The sequence below is a fragment of the Podarcis vaucheri genome (assembly GCF_965113315.1).
Source record: "Podarcis vaucheri genome assembly, chromosome: 11".
Classification (NCBI taxonomy): Eukaryota; Metazoa; Chordata; class Lepidosauria; order Squamata; family Lacertidae; genus Podarcis; species Podarcis vaucheri.
In genome coordinates, this window is record NC_138749.1 from 30199115 (window position 1) to 30224550 (window position 25436).

Sequence of the window (25436 nt, forward strand, 5' to 3'; positions counted from 1 at the left end):
TTTATGAATTGGTTATATTGGTTGTAAGCTTTAATAACTATTCAAAGAAACTAATATTGAAAACAACCCTAAGTCTCTACTAGTGACAAAAAAACAACAACCTAGGGAGCACATTAAATACCAAGCAGTGTTGCCAGCTAAAATAGTTCTTGATATGGAAATTCAGGAAACAAAATTAGCACGTTAATTTCAATCCAAGACTTGTAGTGCCTTCTTGAGTTTGCTCAAGTGCCAGAGCTCTATGGAAGGGAGAAAGAAAGAAAGAAAGAAAGAAAGAAAGAAAGAAAGAAAGAAAAAGAGCACTAACATGAGGAAACAGCAGAGGCCAACTGGTCACTGAGCAGAGGTGCAAAAGGGCCAATTTCTCTGGAGCAGATGAAGCTTGAGGAGAGGGGGAAAGAGGAAGGAAGAAAAGGTTCTGCATTCATCTATTTTTCTACACACTCTGCTAGGTCAGACGCTCAGAAGAACTAATTTCATTTGGTCTACTCTGAGCATGACTAACATTGGATACAACTCCATGCAACTTCTTAACAAATTGAATCACACACATTTGTCTTTTATAGAATGGCTGTGCATGACATGTGAATGCAGCCAAAGTCTAAAACCCAGTTGTAAAATATTAGTTTTAGCAATATCTTTTGTGTTCCTAGACCTGACTAACTTTGTATCCTCTATTTTTAATATTTAATGTAGATGAAGCTGTGTTGTATAGACTCTTAAATATTCTGTCACCTATAGGGTTTCCAGACTCTGAAACAGACCTTTTTAAAAGATAGAAAGAAGGAAGGATATTCTTCGGGGACCATTTTTCAGACAGAAAAGTAAAGTTAAACAACTCAGCTATGTGCAGGGGCCTGTAAACTAAGCTCTGAAGAGCAGCAGTAATTGTGTTTGAATATGAAGTAAAATTCTGACAGTATGCCTGCTGTGTTTATTGCTGGTTGAACAGGAAATCAGTGATTAATCTGCCTGGCAGAATCATTTCCCAACAGCATTGGTAATCCACCATACAAAGCTACTAGCTTCCAAAGAATACAGTATCGGAAGTGGCAGGACTGCTAGACAAAAAGTGATGGAATTATATATCCTTTGGGTAGAACATGGTCTCAGAGCCTTCAACTGGTGAATTTAACAGACAGTTGCCTCTCAAACTAGGAAGTTTGAGCAATAATACCCCACTGGGCAATAGGCCTGGGCAGTATATCAATATATCACCCAGGACCGGTATGAGGAGCAGGCCATGATGTCAGCTTCACTCAGTGGTATATTGCTGGGGAAACCGCCACTGCTCCTGAGTCCCTATGCTCGCAGCGTTGGCTAGAGTTCCTTCCTCCAGTGGGCGCTGCTGGCAGAGGGACTCAGGAGCAGCGACGGTTTCACCAGCAATATATCGCTGAGTGAAACCGCTATCCCACTCTGCCCTCATACAATGCAAAGGTAGAAACAAGCTGTATCAGCAAGGCGCCAATACAACTTGTTCCTCCCTCTGCGTCTTTAAACTGCTCAGCTGAGGAGTGGGCAGCTGCCCTTACCTCAGTCGAGCAGTTAAAAGAGCCCCAGGCCAGCCAGTGGCAGGGTGGGGGCTCAGTGAAACTGCTCAGCTGAGGGGAGCGTGGTTGCTGCTCCCCGCAACAAAGTTAGCACGGAGGCTGTCTCAGCTGGGGAAGGGGAATGTTCCTGATCCCCAGCTGAGCAGCGCAAACAAGCTTCATTGTCCCAGCCCACAAGTGCCTGAGTGAAGCCACCAGAGCTGGGGCAGTTTCACCCAGTGTCTTGAGGGCAGAGACCAATGCATTTTGGTTTTTTCAACATTGTGATATATCGCCAAACCGCAATGTTTGGCTAGTGATACACTGCGATGTTGAAAAGTTGGTATCTCCCAGCCCTACTGGGGACTTGAGCTGGATGTTTCTTGTAGCCTTAGTCATGATTCTGCAGTAACTGACAGTGGTGTCATAAACATACTTTAACTTCTGGAAAAGGAGGAAGAAAGGCTGTATGAAATAGCAAGTTCACTGGCCCTTCAAATAGGGCTGATGCTAAATGGTGAATTACAAGTAGCATGTAATGGTAGGCTTTATTGCATGTTGAGCTTGTAAAAAAGAATGCCATGTGGTGCAGTGATATTTTGTTTTCTGCTTGGCTTTGATAGTCATTCACAGGCAGTTTCAAATTATTTGTTGATCTAAATGCTCCCTCTCCTCTGTTTGTCTAGATTAAGATTTACAAAGATACATCCTGCTTTTGCAAACTAGCAACTCGTCCTTTAGAGAGGCATCCTGGAAGGCCTAGAGCAGTCTACAGATAGACAAGTCTTTGCAGCCAAAGATTTGGGTAAAGATAGTCATACAGCACAATCCTAACCATCCCTAGTTGGAAGGAATCACCAACCTTGTTCCATTGTGAAAGTTCCATTGTAAAAATTACATTAATAAATCTATTAATGATTCACTTCAATTCTCCTTCAGCTGCGGGAAGGCAGAATCTTCAACTCTGAGGCTGTTCCTCATTCTGTTACCTGACCTGTGGCAAATGTCTATTGTGATGTTGAAATTCTAAATAAGCAGTGCTCATTGTTATGAACCTGTCAAAGAAACAACTGCATTACTAGTTCCATGAGGTGTGAATGAGACTTAGTTCCAATAATGATTTGTAAGTGAACTGGTGCCAAAAATGCTTTCAGATTTTCTTTTCATGGAAGGGGAATTGGAATATCGCTTGGCTTCTGGCTTCCATATTATGGTGCTCAGGCAAGTAGACAGTTTGCACTAGTAGTTGGGATGGCATTTCATCTCTGACAAACTTACAAGAGATTTTGTAGTGCTGAGGCTTCATCTTTCAAAATAAGTATTGGCCAATTGTATGGAAATGTGAACTATGGCATGTGAGTGTCATCTTCCAAGCAGCCACGTTTAAGCTTGCATGAAACTCTGCATCTAAAAACCCTTCCTGGCTTACAACACTTCCTGAGGTTTTCATGAATCAGGAGCAATCTGTGCTGCTACTATGCAATCTTTTGAGATCTGGTGTTTCTGTACCTCTCTTACCACAGTGCTACTGTATCTAATTATACTGGGTTGTTTCCCCCCTCCTCACAAGTCGTTGTGTTTTTTAATAGAAACCTTCACTGGTGAGTCTTGAATAATCATGGACTTCAGGGCACATATAAGTAAAAGCTCTTAAGGAAGTAGTGGGTTAGGTGAAATACGGGAAATAACCTTACAGAGAAACTACCATTGAGGAGGACATTCTGTCCTGGTCCACAAACTGACGTGTGATGCAGTTATGTAAAAGGAGGTGGGAGGGGGCTGTTGCACCATTGGCTCTTACATGAAACTGACTACAATCTTTTGTATTGTGTGGCACGCCAATTTGTATAATACGACAGCTATAATTAATCATGCTACTGCTGCTTACCCTCAAGGGTCTGGACCCTTAGTGAGAACCTGGAGGCTTAGAGGGAGGGTGTGTCAGAAGGAAAAATCAATTAATACTGATTTATATATAGTTTATATATAGTAGTAACTTTGTGTTAATGTAACATTTTTATATGTAACTATTTTTGTTTAAGATATCTGTTGTTGCTTCAGTTAAGAGATATTGTTAATATATTAAACAGTGTAGAAATTAAATAATAATCAAAACAAACATCACTGCCAGGCATAATTATTATGTTCCTGCTCACTCTAGTGCAGCCTTCCCATAGCCTGGTCCTCTCCACATGTTTCATATAGCAACTCAAATCATCCCCTGGCACTGGCTATGCTGGCTGGGGCTGATGGGAATTGGAGTTCAAAACATCTGGAGAACACAAGGTTCTGCTCTAATGAAAAGTTGCATACCACTGATTTAATCCTTCCCTTCCCATGATGGTCTGAAGGGATCATTTTAAGCTTTGGGGCTGAAGGAGTGTTCTGCGTGAATCTGCTGTATGCTGAAGTCCATCTGCTCAGTGGCGTAGCGTGGGGGGTGCCAGGGGTGCCAGCCGCACCGGGCACAACATCTGGGGGGGCGCGAGTCCAGAGGGAAGGGACAAGTTCCTTCCTCCGCCGGGCTCGCCACCGCCAGCCTTGCGCCCTAGCGCGCCGCGCCCCCCGCCACCGCTGCGGCTGCGCTCCACTCACTGCTCGCAGGAGCAGCCGCTGCAGCAGCGCCGCCACCGCCGCCTGGCTGGGCACGGGCAGCCTCCGCACCCCGCCGCCGCCGCCATCCCCTCAGCCCAGCCACAGGCGGCGGCGGCTTCTGCTGACTGGGAGGGAGGAGAGCTCCGAGGGGCCTCGCCGCGCCCTGCGCTCCCCAAAACCCTACGAGAGGAAGCCGGCGGGCGGGCGAGGGTCTGTACAGTAATGACTTGAAAGTAAGCCCTGCGGGTGACCAAGAGTGCTTAAGCCCCATATATAATTGTGCACAGGATTGCTGTCCGAATACCTCAAACTGAGGCCTGTTGTGTTCCAATGGCGCTTACTCTCGTGCAAGGTAGGGTTAGGATTGCAGCCTGAACGTGCTACACTTCGGCTGGATCGTGGCAAGAAGACTCAACCAGAGTTTGTCCACTTTAAAGTCGAGGTCTTAGCTGGGAGTACCTGGTGTGTTTGTGTATATAACCTTGTGTCATTAAAAACGAATAGGAACAACTTGCACGCACACCCCTGTCTGTCTGACCAAAGGTGTTTATACGTTACATTGAAGGAACACAATCTCTGTACACAAATGGTCGAGGTGCACATGTGCACGGTTATTCATATGCCACCTTCATGGAGTGAACAGTACAGACGGTATTCACATGTTAACTTTCCAGGAATCTGCAGCTGAACTGTTCAAATCAAGTGTACACTCCGTCGCACAAACACCAAACCCACTGTATCTGTGTTCAGTGCAGCGTGTGAACACGTCTTCTGTTTTTCTAGTTAGAGGGGTGTGTGTGTAGTTTTGATTCAATCCCCACCAGTGGCGTAGCGTGGGGGGGTGCAGGAGGGGCCGGCCGCACCGGGCACAACATCTGGGGGTTAGGGGTGGGGGGTGCAAATCCACGGGTTAGGGGGCGCAAATCCACGGGTTAGGGGGCGCAAATTACTTGCCCCGGGTGCTGACAACCCACGCTACGCCACTGCATCTGCTTTCATCATAATCAAGAAATACCATTTTAAAGGGAAACCTCTAATGTAATTGGTTTCTGCTGCTTTCATTGGTTTGGTGTTGTATGTTTCTATGCACTGGTTTTTAATTGTATTCTGGTTTTTATTGAATTGTTGCTGCCTTGGAGATTGGTGTCTCGGTCAAAAATACAGGATATTAAATGTGTCAATAAATCTTACTGCATTTTCAGTAGTAATTCTATTCATGCAGTTAACTTATTTTGTAGATCTTCATTAATGTTCAGAGTTTGCTTCATTAACCTTTCTATTTCATAAAGGTACTATACTCTGATTTTTCTTGGTTGGATCCTGACAGTGCAACATTAATAATCATGATTATCTCAGTTTGGCTGAATATAGCAACTGATATGAAACATAATGATTAACTTTTATTGGGTCTTTTAATGTGAATTGTCATCTGCTGTGGTATCTGTGATAAAGGCTGGATATAAATATGAATAAATGAAAATACCTGTGTGGTGTTTTGTTTTGTTTGGTTTGGTTTATAAAGGTTAAAGTAGCAAATTATGGAAAAGGCCTTATCTGAGATTGTAGGGAGCCACTGCATGTCACAGTAGTCAGTACAGGGGTAGATAAACTGATGGCCTAATTTGGTATATGGTAGCTTGTTAAAGGACTGTTAAGACTGTCATAGAAAATGAAGCTGGTGAAATCAGGTTTAACTAACATGATTTGGGCCCAGTGAATGGTCTGGGAGTATCTGGGGCGGCAGCATTGCCAAAACTAAGCAGGTATGAACTTGGCTGGGAAACAATGAGGTCCGTCCCCCCAAAACATGGCAAACGACAGGGTGCCACATGTTATCTCCTTTATGTATAATTCTTATTGTTATAATGACCTTCCATTTTTCCTTCCACAGCCCCATGATTTTGATGAGTGCAGATTTGATATTAGCGTGAATGATAGCGTTTGGTATCTACGGGCTCAGGATCCAGATCATAGACAACAATGGATAGATGCAATTGAACAGCACAAGGTATAGTTTCTGTTCCTTAGCAGTTAATAATGGTGTGTGGTTATGGATAAGCCTCCAGGGGCTTTGCTTAAACACTTCAGTGACATTTCTATGGCAAAACAGATGCTGATGTCCTCAAGAACTGAAAATCATATTTAAGTATTGTAACCTGTGATATAAGAATGGGTATAATGAGTGAAATGACGATTATGTAAGACTTTGCACTTTACAAATGTAGCAGTAATGAAATGCTTGGTGATACTTGGAATCAATGCGTGGCAATACAGAAAATAAGCAACATCAATTATATCCAGCAAATAAGAGTTTGAACCATTTTGAGCAAGCTATCATATGCTAATGGTAAAGTTTAAAAATAGATTGTTACAAGGATTAAGGTAGGAAGAACTTGTAAAGGTAAAGGTACCCCTGCCCGAACGGGCCAGTCTTGACAGACTCTGGGGTTTGTGCGCCCATCTCACATCTATTGGCCGGGGGCCAGCGCTGTCCGCAGACACTTCCGGGTCACGTGGCCAGCGTGACAACGCTGCTCTGGCGAGCCAGAGCCGCACACGGAACGCCGTTTACCTTCCCGCTGGTAAGCGGTACCTATTTATCTACTTGCCCCCGGGGGTGCTTTCGAACTGCTAGGTTGGCAGGCGCTGGGACCGAGCAGCGGGAGCGCACCCCGCCGCGGGGATTCGAACCGCCGACCTTTCGATCGGCAAGCCCTTGTAGTGAAGAACTTGTAGTGGTTGTTAAAAATACAATGGTAAAAGATGCTGTTGGATTGATCTTGAAGATAATGACTGGATGTGATGTTAGTTTTCAAAGGTTTTTGAAACTAAAACTGAACTATGATTTGGTTTTTTTGTGTTCTTGTATAGTGGTTAGGCATAAAGATAATGTTCCTAATCAGATTAAAGTTACACGGCTAAAACATTTAATATTCTGATTTGGGTCTGAATATCTGATCTGGTGCTCGTGTGGCAATATAAGCAACCAGATGTTGATTTTTCAAAGGGTATTATGAAGTTACAGAAGGAGCGAACTTTCCATTAAACATCTTTCCTGGAAAATCAAATGTACTTTTCTTTATTCAGAACATTTATAGGATGCATATTTTGCACTCAAGCCAGTGTTAAATAATATACAATAGAATGGAAACACTAAATACATTCTTTTAAAAGGCTATAAAGTCAACAAAGCCAAAAACTCACATAGCAACATCTAAAAGAGCCTCAGCAACTGAACTTGGAGAAATGGGGGGAAATGCATGTGACCAGGCTGCCTGTGTGGTAGGGATATGCCTGTGGCCCTTCAGATGATGAACTTCAACTCCCATCAACCTCAGTCAACATGATTAATGGTGTTGGATGTTTAAAATCATAGTGTTTTTGGTATCTGATGAAAACAAATAAAGTAATACAATAATCCAGAACTTTGTGTGAAAAAATAATAGAAACAATAATACAATGAGTTTAATCAGAAGTCAAATGTGTTTATTTTGTTTCTCTCTTTTTAAACTCTTCCTTTAACCCTTTTTTCTTTTTTTTCCTTTTTTTCCTTTTACCCCTTTTCTTTTCTTTTTCTTTTCTTCTATTTCTTTTCCCCCCTCCATACCCTTTTTCTTTGGTCCTTTTCCTTTTGATCTGCTAAGAAAGAGCTAAAGAGATAAAAGTTAAATATGAAACTTGGAGTAAGTTAAAGTGATGTTCTATATCTTGTCAATTATTGTTAAAGATGGGCAATTGTAATGAACTGATGTAGTTACTGTGGTTTTTCTTGTTATTGTTGAATCTTAAATAAATTATATGAAATTTAATAAAATAAAATAAAATGTTGAACAAAATCAGGGTGCAGGACCAGGAAAATGCAGCAGAGGAGAAAACTCAAAACTGGCCAAGCATTATATCAAAGAATTAAGCATATATGAATTTATGTAGAGAGCCAAAAAACACTACCAAAACAGCTCACACAGCACTAAAATAGCTCCAGTTAAATTAAGGTGGTGAGTTGTTGTAGTCTTTTTGGCACTGTACTTTGCAGTGTGCCCAACTATTCTATAAGCAAAGCTTAAAACAAGTTTTCAGTTATGTTTATAACAGGGAAAGGCACAGGATATCCCGGGCCCAAACACCAGAGATGGGCACCTCCAGCAAGCACACCTGCATTTTCCTGAGGGGGCAAAGTACATATCATATACAAGAATCTCATTGCACTTTTTAAAATAAAAATAAAGTTGCTTTGGAAGTGGGAATATAACACAAGGAAGCGACATAATACAGAGAAGGTAGTCATCCTTGTCTCCATTCTAAACTGCTTCTCTATTCCATGGGCTTTCAAATGCGTATCTGTTCTCTCAAATGGGTGTTTTGAACTCCACATACATTCAATCAGAAATTGAATGTGTTAGCTTAACTATCCCATGAGGTTACAGCCCAAAGACTTCTGCCCTAACTGTTTGGTAACTAGTGGGCAAGCAACATTAACCCTTTATTATGTGATTGAAGAACTACTTTTTTCTACTGGTGCAGTAAAGAAATTCCTAACTGATGTTGAAATAAATGTATTTTTGCAGTTGAGCCCTGTGACATGGACTGAAGTCTTAGCTATGTTGAAGGAGTCAGTCCAGTGAGATACTATCTTTGCCTCTCCTTGGACCTTGGAGTTGAGGCAGATAACTTTCTAGAAATACTGTATTCAGGACTTTGTGTACTTTGCTCTCTCTTATCATTTTTTTAAAAAAAGTCAATCCACAAAGCAGCACTTAGTAAATCAAGCACTTTATTTTATTTTATTGGCTGCTTTTCTACTAAGATTCCCCAAAAGGTTTCAAGTAAACTGTGTGTAGACAGTGGAGATAGAAAACACAAAGGGCTAATTTCAAACCTATCTGATGTGACTACCCAAAATTAGATTGTTCTGCAAAAAGAAATATAATATATGATATCCTTCATGATTAATCAGATTATACCTTTAGAGCCTTTGACAATACTACTAGGTTGTGTGGATGGCAATTAGAGTTAATACAGACTCTTCCAAGTGTATCTAGAATTCTAGCAACTCAGAAATGGAGGTGAGCTTCACCACCACTGCTTGGCTAGCTAGCTAGAATTTGGAATATAGTAGAGATTCTGAAAGAATATGTACTTTGGAGAGATAGAAGACAGAGAAAAAAATGAATTAAACATTGATTCCCATTTAGTACCTGTATAAAATCCTGATGCAGCCTGGAAAAATTGATCAATGTAGAAATTTCTTCCTGCTGTAAAAAATACCTATTTATACATAATTGTATTTAAGTTACATATACCTTTTCTACCATTTATATATTGATTTAAGGTGATTGTTCTATGTCTGCTTAAAGATAGTCTGTTCTATTTCTTTATACAGTATTGTATTCATGTTTTTAAGATATCTGAAAATGTATGGCTAGAGAGCTATATGAAACTCTTGTTAAAAAACAAGCAGGCAAGCAAACTTGTTTTCATATGACTATTTCTGTACAGAGCTTAGTAGGAGAGCATATGCAAAAGGTGCCAGTTTTGCTCCCTGTCTGGAATGCTGGAGAAGCATTTCCAGTCTATCTGGCCCAATAGTCTCACTTGGTGTAGGCAGCTGTCTATATTCCTATTACCTATGCTTATATGGGTCAAAGTCCTATGGAGGGCATAGAAGCCCATTTGCTTCTGAATCTGGGATCTGACACTTTGCTAGGCAGTACAACTTTCAAGACTAAATCTGGGGTAGGCAACTGGTGCCTTCCAGGTTGGAATACAGTTTCCATCAGCCACTGCTTTGGGGCTTTCCATAGGCAGCTGGCTGCTGTCTCAAAGGGGATGCTGGACTTGATGGACTTTTGGTTTGATCCAGCAGAGCTCCTCTTACTATTTGATCCATAGGTAAAGGTACCCCTGCCCGTACGGGTCAGTCGTGTCCGACTCTAGGGTTGTGCGCCCATCTCACTTAAGAGGCCGGGGGCCAGCGCTGTCCGGAGACACTTCCGGGTCACGTGGCCAGCGTGACGAAGCTGCTCTGGCGAGCCAGCACCAGCGCAGCACACGGAAACGCCATTTACCTTCCCGCTAGTAAGCGGTACCTATTTATCTGCTTGCACTTAAGGGTGCTTTCGAACTGCTAGGTGGGCAGGAGCTGGGACCGAACGACGGGAGCTCACCCCGCCGCGGGGATTCGAACCGCCGACCATGCGATCGGCAAGCCCTAGGCGCTGAGGTTTTACCCACAGCGCCACCCGCGATTTGATCCATAGCAATTTTTAAAAGCAAACTTTTATGCAAGCTTTGTTTATGTGTAGTGCAAGCTGAGATTCAGGATGCAGAATTCTGTGCCTGGTGAAAAACTGTATGGTACAGTTGTCACAACACAAATAACGAGGGTGCCCTTATTATATTCCATAAAGAGATGCAATAAATTCAATAGCTAGTGTTTCAGAACAATAGAATTGGCAGGAGGGGTTTAAGCATTATCTTTTACAATGTGTCCAGAACCCTGAGGTCTGCCTTGTATGCAAGTTTTACTCTGAAGTAGCTAGGTCTGAACTCTCTTTAAAAATAAAATCTAACCTTGATTTTAATTTAAGAAACCTGAAGCTGTACAGGCTTTTTCAGCTAAAGCCAGACATGTATGAACCTTTAATCATTTAAAATCAGGCTGTTTTGAAAACATTTTTAAATGCGGAGTAACCAGAATGTAATAAAAGCATGATAAAGGTTACTGTTGGACTTTGACCAATAGTAACCTTAAGCAAAGTCTTCATCTTCTTTTTATTGCTTCCATCTAGTGGCCACTATTGTTCATGACATGTCATTCTTCATCATTATTTTCTTCCCAAGATTTTAGTTTGCAATCCGGTGTATTCCATCTAAATGGAATAGTTATGATTTTCTGTTTCAGTATGAGGAAAGATAATAATAACAGTAATTTTATTATTTATACTCTGCCCATCTGGCTGGGTTGCCCCGGCCACATGAAATTCATGAGTCTCATGTGATTGACGTGGGTGTGTGCTCACATGTAGATATGCATAGTTAGAACATATGTAGGTGAATTGCTTTCTTGAAGCCAGTATCTTATTATTAAACCTAAAGACATTTTCCTGATCTATCCATCCAGTTTGCTTAAGAAACTGTTTCTAATCTGGTCTCATAAAGTATTCCTGCAGCCTTGGTATTTGATGATTGTACCAGCCATATGTCAAAACTCTATCTGAACATGGTCATATGTGAACAACAAAATACGTTTATTTCAAAGTATTTTCCATGCCTCTTTTGAGAAACCAATTGCCCAGTTTTTGTGGTTATGAAATGAGCTTTTTCTTTACAATTCTTTGAACAGTTTCCATTTACTACCAGCTTCCTCACCCATATGTGTCTCCTCAACATCCCATTGAGATCTGTTTGTGGATTTGTTCTAAGGAGTATGGCTGCTCTTCAGTGCCATCAGTCCCTTCTCAGCCAAGACACCCCCTTGAGCCAGTGCCAAAGGATGTCCTCTGTTCAATTCCTGTGTCTGTCATTTGGGGCAGAACAGTTCCTCCTAATGAACTACCTCTTTATGTTGTCTGACTTTCTGCCCAATTCCTCTTCACCCTCTTGTTCTGAGTTCCATCAGATTCTAGGTGTATGAAATACTATTGGTGAACTTGTGTTTTAAAGCACCTCTCCTTTAAATCATTCAGCAGTGTCTTTGGTGATATGTGTGTGCATTCTGTGAGAATATTCATTGCATAACGGCTTTCACCAGTCTTATTTTCCTATGCCTTCCTGTTTTTATTCTGTTTTCATTCACATATATCTTCCTCTTACCTACTTCAATATATTATTTCACTTTGATGCTGCTTAACTTTATATCTCCTTTTATAACTTGATTAATAAAGTACAGGTCAAGCAAAATGGTATTTCACATGTAAAGAGTGTTGCATAGAATTAGTGTCAAGCATCTGTAGTGTTTTATCCTGCTACTTCCCAGTTCCTAGGTGTGGGCTTCTAATTGGAGAAGAATAGCTATTTGTGTGTAGCTGTTATGCAATATGTAGGCCAGGCTAAAAAAAAGTCAGTGGGTGAATACATTAAGCTTCATGAGGGGTTAAAGTAAATTTATCTAAATATGGGAAATCAGGGCGTGGGACCAGTGATGCTTCCTATGAGTCTGTGCTTTTTCTCTCTGAAGCATTACTGACCCACTTAAGGAAATCCCTATCGGACGATTGAGTCAGCAGTGAAGGTCTGATGTGATTGAATACTTAAGCTATTGTGTTGCTGGATCCCGTTTCACTGATGGTGTGCTTTGCTGCTACTGCCTGCACCAACAGAATATTACACAAGGCTTTAGAATCATGTGGCTTTCCCCTCCTTGACTGTCAACCTATGAAAGAGCTTTCTGAAAGGAATAATGGAGTCTATTCAGAGATGCAAAAAGCTGGTGAAGATGTTGCAGTGTGCTTTGTTAGTTCTGAGTATAGCTTTGAGGCTACACCCATGCATGGAGATTTGACAAAATGGCTTCTGGATGTTCAGCATGGTAATTGGCATTAGGGTTTAATATTGTGCATTGATTGCTACAATAAGAATGAGAAATTCCTTTAATTTCAAGGTAGTGACTGTCAGCTTTTCTGTTGAGTAGACTTTGGCTGCCTCTGTTTTAGCAACGTGGATTATTCATACTTAGGGTGGAAGACGCTTTTATTACCTTTTTTCATCTTGATTATAACGGAGTTATTCCTACAGTGAATTACTAATGATCTGCTCTGCAAGACATAAAAAGTTCGGCATTGAACTGCTCCGCCTTAGATGCTGCAGTCATAGAATGGTGGGGCTTTGCATGATGCTTGCTTTGTTTTTCTTCTTATGCTTTTTGCATGTGCCACTATCTACACATATATCTCTATGCACTATTAATATTCCTTCCTTTTCTGAAGCCACACTGCAATTCCCCCCATATTTAGCTTTATCTTCCCCCTACCCCACTGTGGTAACTAAAAATAATTGTTTTTGTAATTGTCATTAATAGTCTCAAAATATGCAGATGTTGACACTGCACGTTACTCTCTTGTCCTTGGTTGTTGTAGCAGATAAAATTGTACAAGGAGTGCACATATTGTAAGTCTTAAGTACAATTAGCAAAACCTGACTCCAGTGACACACACCTCAGTTGCACATCAAGAATGAATTACTGCAGTGCTCTCTGCAGTGGGTTATTGCTGAAAAGTTTTGGGAAGCTGCATTTGGTTCATAATGCAGCAGCAAGGATGTTATTGGGCACACACCCATGGGATCACGTTACTCTTATCCTACAGGGTCTGCATTAACTTCTAATTTGCTTCTGGACACAAATCAAAGTCAGGGGTGGGAGCATGATTGATGTCCAGAAGAGTTAAGGCCTTCTCGGTGACTGTAGTAATACTGTGGCGATACTCCGCCCTGTCTTTGTAAAGCAAATAATCCCTTCTCTGGCTGTCTCTCATGCTGACAAAGACATTTTCATTCTGGCAGGTTCTTCCCTGCTAAACTTCATCTGTGGTAGGCATTTTTATCTGTGAACTCTTTTTTCTTTAAAATGTATTTTACTATTTGTGTATTGAGTATTTTACTGTTTTGGAAGGCCAGGGAGGGTTAATACATGTATGCATACTCTTGACTTCTGGCAAACTCTTAATGACAGTGACTAGTTAAAATCCTGGGGAACCACAAGATACAGGTAGGGAACAGAAGACTTATTAATAGGCTGCTCCAATGAAATACGCTTACTCTTGTGTTGAATTTACATGAGGTCTTGGCACATCATGCCATATACTGCATTGCCTCCACTCATCCATCCTCTTCGGCTCTCCTTTTTCTACTGCACCAAATTGAGTCTTGCATGCTTGAAGTTGAAGTATATATTAACTTGGCTGCATTTCTCTAAGCACTATCCTGTTTAAAGAATATCATTTTTGAAAAATCTCTTTAATGGGGATTTGCCTCTTTACATTTCATAATTAATGTATGTGTTCCTCTTTCTTCAGACTGAATCTGGCTATGGATCAGAGACGAGCTTACGGCGCCATGGCTCTATGGTATCCCTTGTGTCTGGAGCGAGTGGGTATTCGGCAACATCGACCTCCTCATTCAAGGTTAGTGACAAAGAATGTAAAGGTCTTACAAATGATTCCTCATCCATACCCCAAGTTGTATGCATCTCCTGTGATAACCTCATAATGATGTATTTTTGCTGTTTTGTCTACTTAACTTTTTACTGATTTTTTTGTTACATTATTGCCTTGTGAACTGCCTTGGTATTTCTTTTGAAATGAAAGTTGATATAGAAAGTAATATAGTAAATAAAAATAAATTAACAGCTGAACGGTTTTAACTTCTGGGTTTTCAGAAGGGCCACAGTTTGCGTGAGAAGCTTGCTGAAATGGAAACCTTCAGAGACATATTGTGTAGACAGGTTGATACGCTACAGAAATACTTTGATGCCTGTGCTGACGCTGTCTCCAAGGATGAACTTCAGAGAGATAAAGGTATTCAGCTTAAGTTAGTTATTTAAACAAAAGGCATCATATTCTAGGGTCTGATAGGAAAGTAACAAGTGTTACAAACTGTCATATTTGTAACTTTTGTTTGAAAAAATTGACAAGTCTTTCAGCTGTCTAGCACAGCAGTGCCCAACCTCCTTCATTAGAGGTAATTGTATACTTGCTTCCCATACACTTTCTTCTGCTCTCTTCAGATCCCCATCTTCTCTTCCTCTTCCCACTAATGCTGTTGATATGTGTGTTTATAATAATTGCTCTTTCACTTTACCAGTCATACATGGGATGCATAGGGTTACCGCAGAGTCATTTGTAGATGGGCATTTATGCTGAGTGCACATACACAATGGACTCGGGTTACTGGTACAGGATGTAAGGCCTTCCTACACTGATGTAATACAAGTTCCCTGTGACTATTCACATTCCATCATAATAGGGTTACATTCAGAAGTAACCCTGAAGTAAAATGCTAATACAGTCATAATCACGAAAGCAGAAACTTGTGCATTGCTGCTCTGAAGTGAGACCCTTTGTTGAGCGGGCTTGCTCCAAAGTAGTAGTAGTAGTAGTAATAATAATAATAATAATAATAATAATAATAATAATAATAATAATAATTAATTTATTTATACCACACCCAACTGGGTGGGTTTCCCCAGCCACTCTGGGCGGCTTCCAACAAAATATTAAAATACAATAGTCTGTTAAACATTAAAAGCTTCCCTAAACAGGGCTGCCGGTAAGTGTGGATTGTGGTTCGAGGACCCGACCCCCGCAAAGTAAAATGAAGACACAGGTACACGTGATATAAGGTTAATGGGCTAGAAAAGGCCACAACTTTATTGATTACAGCAATGAAAAGGTATTGGCTTAGGCATTGGATCGCAAAATAAGTGGGTTTATTCACCAGGGGTTCATCACCTGTTGATGCTAATCCAACTATAGGCTCACCCCTGATGTCACCGCCGGTCGTGCCATGGCCTCCCGCCAAGCAGGCTTCGGACGGAATACACGACCGCCAGATTCCTTTACCGGAATACCCCTATAAATTGAAGGCATAGGCGATGGCCACACCTAGCACTTCGACACACCACAACACATTATTCCAATGCCTAACCTACCCACCAATACCACCAGAAAGTTGTGACGATTGCTACGAGGTAGGCGAAAAAACCAAAAAGCCTAATGCCAAATGGAAAAACTCCTACCAGGCCCCCCGGTCAACCGGGGCGACCAACCTAAGGTCCATAGCAAGGCCAATGACCTAAGCCCTAACTAAAGGGAGTGGAGGGTGGGTGACTCGCTCAGGACGACAAATAGAAATGAGGCCGGCGAGAGGCTGGCACTGCAGCATAAAGGCTGCTGGACACGCCCCCCATGGCACGTGGTTGGACGGCCACCGGGGGGGGGCGTGAGTGCCAGCCAGGTGAGTTGGAGGCAGGGGGCAACGCCCCCTGCTAGGAGCGGTGTTCGGGCTCCCGCCCACAACCACTCCCCTCTCTTTCAGGGAGGAGAGTCTTTAGATGCAGCTTTAGTGCTAAAATGTCTCAGGTTGGAAGGAAATGTCACTACTTGCTTTGATGCACATTTTGCTGTACCTGGCCAAATGTTCACTCTGTGTCTTCCTATTTCACAGCAAAACTTAATAGAAATGTAGCAATGGGGGTAGCCAAGAGTTCTTTTGTTTCCGTCAAGAATCCAAAGCTACAAAGTTACTTTGAGTGATGTCACAGAGCACATGATGAAATATCACCTCAATTGTTTTGCTGAACAGATGTGTCAGAATAGCCCTCAGCGTGGCTGAACCACCACAACCCCCAGCATTTGGATCCCTGCTAGCCTTAACTTCCTGTTGCTTGTACATGACAAAAAAACCCCATTTATGACCATGTTGCAGTGTACACTGAAATTATACACTGAAATTACACACACGTAAGAGTAGTAGCAGTAGAGTATGTCTCGTTGACTCTCCAGATATGACTGCACTGGCAAATTATTTTTCTACTCTTTCAATTTCCTCCAAGTCCCAGTAGTAATCAATGCTTCTCTTTGTTGTAGTGGTAGAAGATGATGAAGATGATTTCCCTACAACACGCTCTGATGGGGATTTTTTGCACAATAGTAATGGAAGTAAGGAAAAATGTGAGTACGCTTAAATGTATGGTTGTCAAAATGTTCTAAAGATATAAGAACAGTGATCCTGAAGCAAATTAGCCACAAAATAACTGTTCTTCAGAAACTTACAATGGCATGTGCATGTCTTCTTAGAAGTAAATCTTAGTAAGTTCACTGGCACTTACACCCAGGTAAGTTGGCATATATTGCAGCTACAGAGTTCAGAAATTCTTCAGGGTTTCAATAAATGTGTTCTGTTATAAATTATGTGTTTCACTAATAAATTATATGTACTGATTTGTAGTTTAACCAACCTTCAGTTGCTGAGAATTGTTGCATCTCCTAGGTTAGCCTTCTGCAGAACTGCGGGGAAAGGATCTTCTCTATAAAACTAGTTAACAATCACAAAGTTTTATTTCTAACTTGAAATATCTCCCCATTGGCTGTAGCTCTTTAATTTGAAAATAGATAGTGACTAATTCCCATGTGATCAGATTTAAATAAAAGTTCCCTCATCCCAGTTGATTGTGCACAATTATGTTTAGGTGGGCATCTTCAGCTGTCACTTTGAACTCTCCTTTTTTTCTTTTCATTAGCATTGTAAACTACAGGTACATCTTGTCATGAAATATGACAGGTATTTTAAACTACTCAGCCACATGTTCGGGGGGGGGGTTAGTTTGCTTTCTTTCTGACTACTGATCTTGTACTTAGTTGTGTTTCCTCGCCTGAAAAGATACAGAAACCTTTATCTTGCTACTTCCACCGCAAGATGATGTGTTGAGAATTTATGCAAACATAAATCCTATAATTGAATCCTATAATTGTAGGGTTGGAAGGGACCCTGAGGATCCAACCCCCCTGCAGTGCAGAAACGTGCAGCTGTCCCATGCGGGAATCAAACCTGCAACCTTGGCATTATCAGCACCATGCTCTAACCAATTGAGCTACTGTGTTCTGTTCTAAAAGAGGGGCAAGAGTTAGGCTGCTCACGGAATTGTACAGATGGGGGAAATGTGGCCCTTCAGATGCTGATGGGCTTCTCAACCCCCATTGGACCAAGCCAGCATGCCAGTAGTCTGTGATTATGGGATTGGTGGCCAACCAGGTGTTGGGCTGCAGGTTTTCACTGGAGCCAGGCTGAAAACAGGTTTTCTAAATTTATACCCGGAGAGTAATTTCTCTGGAGTCCCTCTTTATCAGGCATAGGCAAACTCGGCCCTCCAGATGTTTTGGGACTACAACTCCCATCATCCCTGGCCACTGGTCCTGTTAGCTAAGGATGATGGGAGTTGTAGTCCCAAAACATCTGGAGGGCCAAGTTTGCCTCTGCCTGCTCTTCATGGATCTTCATATGAAGACTTTGATGCAGAATGTTACCATGGAGCTGCCACTTTGCCATGGCTTCCCTGTTCAGTGGTTTTTCAGAGGCAACTTCACATAGAATCCCAGAACTGTAGAGTTGGAAGGGGACCAGAGGGTCATCTAGGCCAACGCCCTGCAATACAGGAATCACAGCTAAACAGGAGATATACCAAAGGGCAGGGAACCCTTTTCACAAAGGGTTCTTGTGAGCCAGGACAAATTTTACCAGCATATGGTCACAGAAAAGACTAATATTACTTCTGTGTACAAATAATTAAATAGATAAATAAATAAAAAACAGAGTAATGACTAATTTTTAATCTCTTTTCCATTTAAAAAAATATATCCAGAGCTGTAGACGTGTACTTGACTAGTGGGGGAGGGAGGGTTGGAATGATGAGGTTTGTGAACTGCTATCCTTCATTTTAGCTTTGGAAGATTGAGTGATTATGAAGACACAACTATTCTGTGCATAGTCTTCTTGATTCTTCCTGTGTGGCACTTTCTGTAGCTTATTTTATTATTATTGTTATTGTTATTGTTATTTTCTGGTTGTTAATATTGATTTAAGCCTCTTGTCGCTGTGGGTAAATCCTCAGCGCCTAGGGCTTGCCGATCACATGGTCGGCGGTTCGAATCCCCGCGGCAGGGTGAGCTCCCGTCGTTCAGTCCCAGCTCCTGCCCATCTAGCAGTTCGAAAGCACCCCTAAAGTGCAAGTAGATAAATAGGTACCGCTTTCTAACGGGAAGGTAAACGGCGTTTCCGTGTGCTGCGCTGGTGCCGGCTCGCCAGAGCAGCTTCGTCACGCTGGCCACGTGACCCGGAAGTGTCTCCGGACAGCGCTGGCCCCCGGCCTCTTAAGTGAGATGGGTGCACAACCCTAGAGTCGGACACGACTGGCCCGTACGGGCAGGGGTACCTTTACCTTTTTATAAAGCAAAAACTTTCAGTAATGTGTCTGAAAAAATATAAGCTGCAAGAGGACTTGAAGCAGCATCCTTTGAAAGATTATTTTGTATCTCTTTTCATTTTTAAAATGGTTTTGATCACTTAAGATGACTCCAAAAGCGACAGTAGGGGAGCGGACATTTTGGCTGTTTCATGTACATTCCTTGAATGGAACAGACTGAGCTGAAATTGTCAATGCCACCACTTCTCTTTGTCAAGTAATGGCAAGTCTGGAATGTTACCTTGATCCCTGGGCAGGGGGAAGGCTTAATGCGTCAGCTTTTATCGCAGCAGATTATTTTGACCCAAAGTCTATCCACTAAATTTCAGAAGCTGCCATTAGCAGTTCACCCTATGATAGCTCTTAGAGCATGGGCTGGAAAAATCTCTGTTTCAGACCTTGTCTCAGCCATAAACTTGCTAGATGACCTTATCTTTCAGCCTCCCCTCCCTGCCTCCCCACTGTTTCTGATAATGCTGGCAACAACCAAGTAGCTCTGGTAATCCCTGCAAATGTATGTGAAGCCTTTGGCGCAACTCTTTTAAATGCTGAACTCCAGCCCTGAAAGGGGCTAGTTTCAGTTACCAATTAGATTACTGATTTAGATTGTACATCTGATTTGGATGTGGTAGATGCTCTGAGTATGCCATATATTGGGCCATGCCATTCCTAAATGCAGGCTCCTAGCAAGCAGCCAGCTCCAGTCTTAGTGTGTCAACACATGACTGAACAATATGTTTTGCCACAGTTAATATATGTTGATGTATTTTTATAACATTCTCTCTCATATACTTTTAAATAGATCACTTTTTTTATTTAAACAAGCTTAGCAACAGATGGCTGATGCGGTATTCGAAATCACTGTAACTAAGGAGAATTCATATATTCAGAAAGGTATATTCAGAAAGTGTCCTTCCACTTCAGAGGACATCATTAGAAACCTGAACACTTTTTCTGAGGGCATTTTTCACAGTTCACGACAAGATTCGAGCGCACGTTAATTATTGGTTTTTAAATGCTACATCTGCTAGGCTTTAAGGTAGTTCTGTTTTAATCGAGCTGTCAAATTGGTGGTATTGTTACAAGAGTATTACCACTTCTGCCACCCACATGGCTTTTTTCCCTTTCAATGCTGCTATACGGCACAGAAGAACTGAGAGAATACAGTACACTAAAGATGTAGCTGAGGAAGGACATTTCTCCTGTTGAGTTTCCTCTATGCTTTCCAAATAGGTGAACTCTAATGGTTTAAACTGCGCACAAGCCAAGCATGCAGTAAATGCTTTATGAGGTAACATGCATTTGAGCAAAGCACGGTTTGTACTGATAAATCTCTAATCTGTTTGTTTTAGTGTTTCCACATGTAACGCCCAAAGGAATAAATGGCATTGACTTTAAAGGGGAAGCTATAACTTTCAAGGCAACGACTGCTGGAATCCTTGCTACGCTTTCCCATTGCATTGAGCTAATGGTAAAACGTGAAGAAAGTTGGCAGAAAAGATTGGATAAGGTAAGATTTCACTGCCTTTTGGAGGGTTAAATGGTGTGGCTTTGGCTTCAGGTAAATTAAGGGTGGTAACTTGTGTTTACATGCAGTTATGTACCTTAAGGTTGTTTTCGACAAAATGGTTTAAAATGCCAGCACTTGCATCTATTGTAGCCATGTTATTTAGCAAATATCACATGTTGCTTGTTGCGTCTCCATCCGCAGACCTGATTGCAATCTGTTAGTGTTGTATGTTTGAAGTGTGCTTCTTACAATTTGGTGTTTAAGAAGCTTTAAACAGGATTAAGCTTTTTAAAATATATATATATATATTAATATTTGTGCTAATTTTCCTCATGACCTGTGTTAGCTATATTGCTTGTTTGTGAGTAGTGCTACATAGCTCCGCAGTATGTTTTAACTCTGTGTCCTGGGGTGAGAATCTTCTTCTCTGGCGATCACTCGTAGCCAAGTAAGATTGTCTTCCATAAACACAGTTATTAACGAGTCTGTAAGTGTCTGTGGAGGCCAATTCTGGATCCACACATCCTTCCATAATGGAGACGTAGGTTTCCGGGTGGAAGTTGATCAAGCTGAATGTAGCCTCTCAAAATCTGTTTTGTTTTCAATTGCTATATTTTAGTTAAAGGCTAAAATTCCAGTTGCTCCAATAGCTTTCATCTTGAGAACTTTTTTTGTTGTCTCCTCCTCTTATCATTTGCAATAACCCAACAGTTTGTTATCCCTCTGCAGCTTGTGATGCAATATAGCAATTTTGTGAAGATGCTATCACAGTGTTCAATTCTTGTTCCAATATGAGATTAGAAATAAACTTTTGCCTTTGTGTGTGTTCTTACAGGAAATTGAAAAAAGGAGGAGAATAGAAGAAGCCTACAAAAATGCTATGACAGAACTTAAAAAAAAGTCTCATTTCGGTGGGCCAGATTATGAGGTAGGAACTGGTGTTACGCTGTAGCTCTGTCCCTCGGTCAAAAGCATAAGGTAGTCCTGAGGGAAATCTTAAGAGTACCAGACAATGAAGTTCAAATATTTATCTTTTTTCAATATTTACCCTGGACCATGAATACCTGGAAGCAAGGTTTCAGTGCAGACTTCCTGCGCATCAAGAAAGGGTTGTGTCTTAGTAGATCTGAAAGCACAGTAGCTTAAATACACTTCTTGCTAAAACCTTTCCCTTACTTTTTAATCGGTGAATAATCATAAGGGCGTATCCCCAATGCAATCCATTGTTCTATTTCTCATGCTATGTCTCATTAAATATAAGGAGACTGAAACATTTGTAGCTTTTCCAGATTATGGACCCAGTTTGAAAGAATGTGGAATGCAAAAGACCCCACCTGTCCATTTTATCAGACTTTACAGTCGGCATGTATATGCTATAAAGCTAGTTTGAAAGAAGTGGCAGTGGTTGAAAGCATTGTAATTATTCGTTTATACTATGCAGATGAACCAAGTACTTCCCAGTCATGTTTTGATAACAAATATGACTAAGAAGTCGACTCCAGAGAGTTTGAAGAACCTTTGTTATAGTGTGAAGGTCTTTACAACTAAAATCTTGCATATAAACCCTTAGCTAGAATAGTAAGAGAGCTTAGGATTGTCCATCTTAAATCAGGATTCTGTTCTCGTTACCTAGGACATGTACTATTATGCACAGCCCAACTTTCCATGTATGTGCTTAAGCATTATTCAGATTTGCTCTTGGTACTGCAACTCCTTCAGTTCCTTCTGCTGCTGTGTAAGAAAGAGGACTGGGGAATGTGTGTGTCAAACTCCAGAGTGTGGGTAGTGCCAGACATATATTGTATAAAAATGCATGGGGAGTAAGAGACGCAAAACTAGCCCAACCGCTTCATGCTGCTTATGAACTTTGTTCCCCAGCAGTTATGTGAATAAAGATGGTAGCAGAAACTGCAGCAGATACAGGCACTCCAAACCTTTGTGGGAGCAGGAGGACATTGCTCAGAAATGAGATATGGCCCCTCAAAGCACCCTTGGTGCAATCCAGTCAAGGTTGAGCTCTTTAAGAACCATTTATTTCAGTAGTGGAGGTTTTAGCATTAATTTCTGTGATACTTGCCTATACAAGATGCACAGTGTGAATTGATATCAAATAATACCAGCTGAGAAACAAACGTTCTGGACTCTAGAATTTCTAACATATCACCACCAGTTTGCATTTGATATTTGCTTGCTTAGTGGCATTTTCTCCCTTCCAGTATCCTTGATGTTTACTGTTCCTTGGCCTTTACTCTTAGGTCTGTGTCCTCTTAAAATTGTGATTGCCAGTGCTCACCTAGATCTAGTCTTGTGATCCCTGTATGGTAGTTCTCTTGCTTAACAAGCAGCTTGAACTACTACCTTAACATGGGAAGACAGTAATAGAATCCCATGTTCTCACCACCTTATTATAAATACGTAAAAGGCCTATGCTATATATCATTACCTTTTATGCTTAATATTTAAACAGATCTGTAGAAAGTTGACGCAATTGTTTTATTTTTATTTTGAATTGCCTAAACAGCTTTTTACATAAGCATTTTTAATGAAATACTTTCCTCTTGATGAAGAACTTGGAGTGCATTTGGTTTATTAAAAAATGTCATTTTGTACCTGCTATCGACCTTTGCTCGTGTTTGTTTTAGGAAGGTCCCAACAGTCTGATTAATGAAGAAGAATTCTTTGATGCTGTAGAAGCTGCTCTTGATAGGCAAGACAAAATCGAAGAACAGGTAATGGATGTTTATCTAATTAAGTAAAGAGCATGTATGCCACAGTGGAGTTTAATTAAGCCCCTTTAAGATCACATACTAAGCTCTTGTCAGAAGTATAACCTTGTCTGTGGGTTCATGCAGCCAATATAACATTTCAGTTAATTTATTTTAGAACCTCACTTTATTATGTAAAAATATGTGTTCAGAGCAAATATTCATAGTAGTATTCTGCTGTAGCTTGGCAGAGTGCTGTACATGTGAATGTGCTGCAATACTTTTATTATGAGCAGAGTGAACTTAGGTCAGTTTACTAAGCTCCCTGCATTGTAACTTTTCTGTTTTGTTAATATTACAGACAAGAAACAATTGCTGTCTGTTTGCAGCACGGCCATTATCTTTAAGGCTTTGCATTCTTAACTTACGGGCTGGAGTGCCATGTCGTGCCTGCCATAGATAGATAATTATTTTTAGCATTTCTGTGGTAATTGTTCACAATACGTCCAAAATTACAAACTAATAATTATACCTTGTTATTTTAGTCCCAGAGTGAAAAGGTCAGATTACACTGGCCATCATCATTGCCACCTGGTGATGCATTTTCTGGTGTGGGGACTCACAGATTTGTCCCAAAGGTAAGATGTTTCCTAGGCTCTCCTTGATGGGAAATCATTTTGTTGTATTCCAGTGTAACTAGAATTAATTGCTTGTGATGTATTCCTAATAGGTCCTTGAAATTGCTTTTAACTTTGGGGAAGGAAGCTGGCTTGACCTTATAACACTTGTGTTAAACTTTTGTTCTTGGAAATTAAGCTTTAAAAATTCACAACTTGGGGAGAAAGTTTCTTTTTACAGATTTCCACAAGCCCTTATTTTGCACGTTGTTTATGATGGTGCATTTTGAGCCAGTGAAAATTTGTTGTGCATCAAATCTAACCATCATCATTTAGCATCAGGGAGAGAGAATTATGTACAGGGCAGTGTTGGGAGCATAATACATAATAGGTGCATGAAGTCAGCATTTGCTGCTGTACTCCCTGCTTACGATGCTTTTGTTCTTCCTTTTCTTCATTATCCTGTGCTTGGAAGTTGGTACTGAATGCTCTGTTGTGCTTTTGTTCTGATTACTTGGTTTTTTCTTTGTCTGTCCCTGTTAGCCCTATAGTCGCTCTTCCTCCATGTCTTCCATTGATCTAGTCAGTGCCTCTGATGATGTTCACAGATTCAGCTCCCAGGTACTGTATGATTACACAGAGTGGCTTTACATATCTTTATGCTGTATTTCATCTTCTTTATTGCCTCTGTTTCCCCTGTTATATTGCCCATTTGTACTTGTTTTAAACAAGTTGCAAATGAACCCATAAAAAGGAAGTGCATATTCCAAAACTTTTTATCGTTTCATTGTTTCTACACTTGGCACTCCATGCCAAGGTCCTCTTCTGGAAAACGAAGCAGTATTAATTTATGGAACATAAATTACACGTTAGCTTTTTCATATCCTGCTTTCTGGATATGAATAACTTAGCATAAAAGCAGCAGGACACCTGGTCTGTGTAGGATGCAGAGGAATTTGGTTTCAAAATAGCTGCTGTTGTATATAAACCAAAGATGTTCCCAAATGTATTTAAATTCTCCATTTGCAACAATTCAGTACTTCTAAGTTAAGCAGCACCACTTTTCCCAAGCATCTGTGCTCAGAAAATCCTAATTGTTAAATTTGTAAATTTAGTTAAACTTAAGCCTAAACTGTCCTAATGAAATTTACCATGGGAGGTCTGCAGTTAGTATCTTCTCCCTTGTTTGGAAACATCACAATTCTAAATATTTTCAATCTCTTAAGTAGTACCACATGTTGGAGATATACTAGTGGTCAGTTGATTTTAAAATGGGATATCAACACAAACTATATTTGTAGCAGGCTCAAAGACACTGACTTCCTCTGTCTTGTCCAACCTTGCTTTTTTCCTTGCAAATGAGTTTTCTTTAGGTGCTCCAAATTGCAGAAGACTTCTCCCATCATTTAGAAAGGAATACGACCGTAAAATGCTTATTAGATTCTATGTAGTGGTTCTAGTAAAAGTCTGAAGATCTTTCACTGTTCTTTTTAGATACCTTGTTGGTTTGTAGTTAGAATTCAA

General features: G+C 40.9%; 1 protein-coding gene and 1 long non-coding RNA gene across 4 annotated transcripts in view; one reads left to right on the forward strand and one right to left on the reverse strand.

The window, feature by feature from the left end:
• Positions 1-25436, forward strand: part of CERT1 (ceramide transporter 1) — a 50387-nt gene that overhangs the window by 14596 nt on the left and 10355 nt on the right. For 2 of the 3 annotated variants that reach the window (XM_082191933.1, XM_082191932.1), the window contains exons 3-11: positions 6019-6135; positions 14138-14245; positions 14500-14638; positions 16709-16792; positions 20433-20590; positions 21426-21518; positions 23233-23319; positions 23841-23933; positions 24456-24533. In XM_082191933.1, the coding sequence (XP_082048059.1) occupies positions 6019-6135; positions 14138-14245; positions 14500-14638; positions 16709-16792; positions 20433-20590; positions 21426-21518; positions 23233-23319; positions 23841-23933; positions 24456-24533 (957 nt within the window). The remainder of the gene's footprint in view (positions 1-6018; positions 6136-14137; positions 14246-14499; positions 14639-16708; positions 16793-20432; positions 20591-21425; positions 21519-23232; positions 23320-23840; positions 23934-24455; positions 24534-25436) is intronic. The other variant, XM_082191934.1, reaches the window with a different exon arrangement.
• On the reverse strand, positions 7747-15197 carry LOC309514744. Its single transcript, XR_014212162.1, has 3 exons — positions 14827-15197; positions 9323-9379; positions 7747-7777 (listed from the first exon to the last, which is right to left on the reverse strand). It is a non-coding gene; the product is annotated as an uncharacterized lncRNA (long non-coding RNA).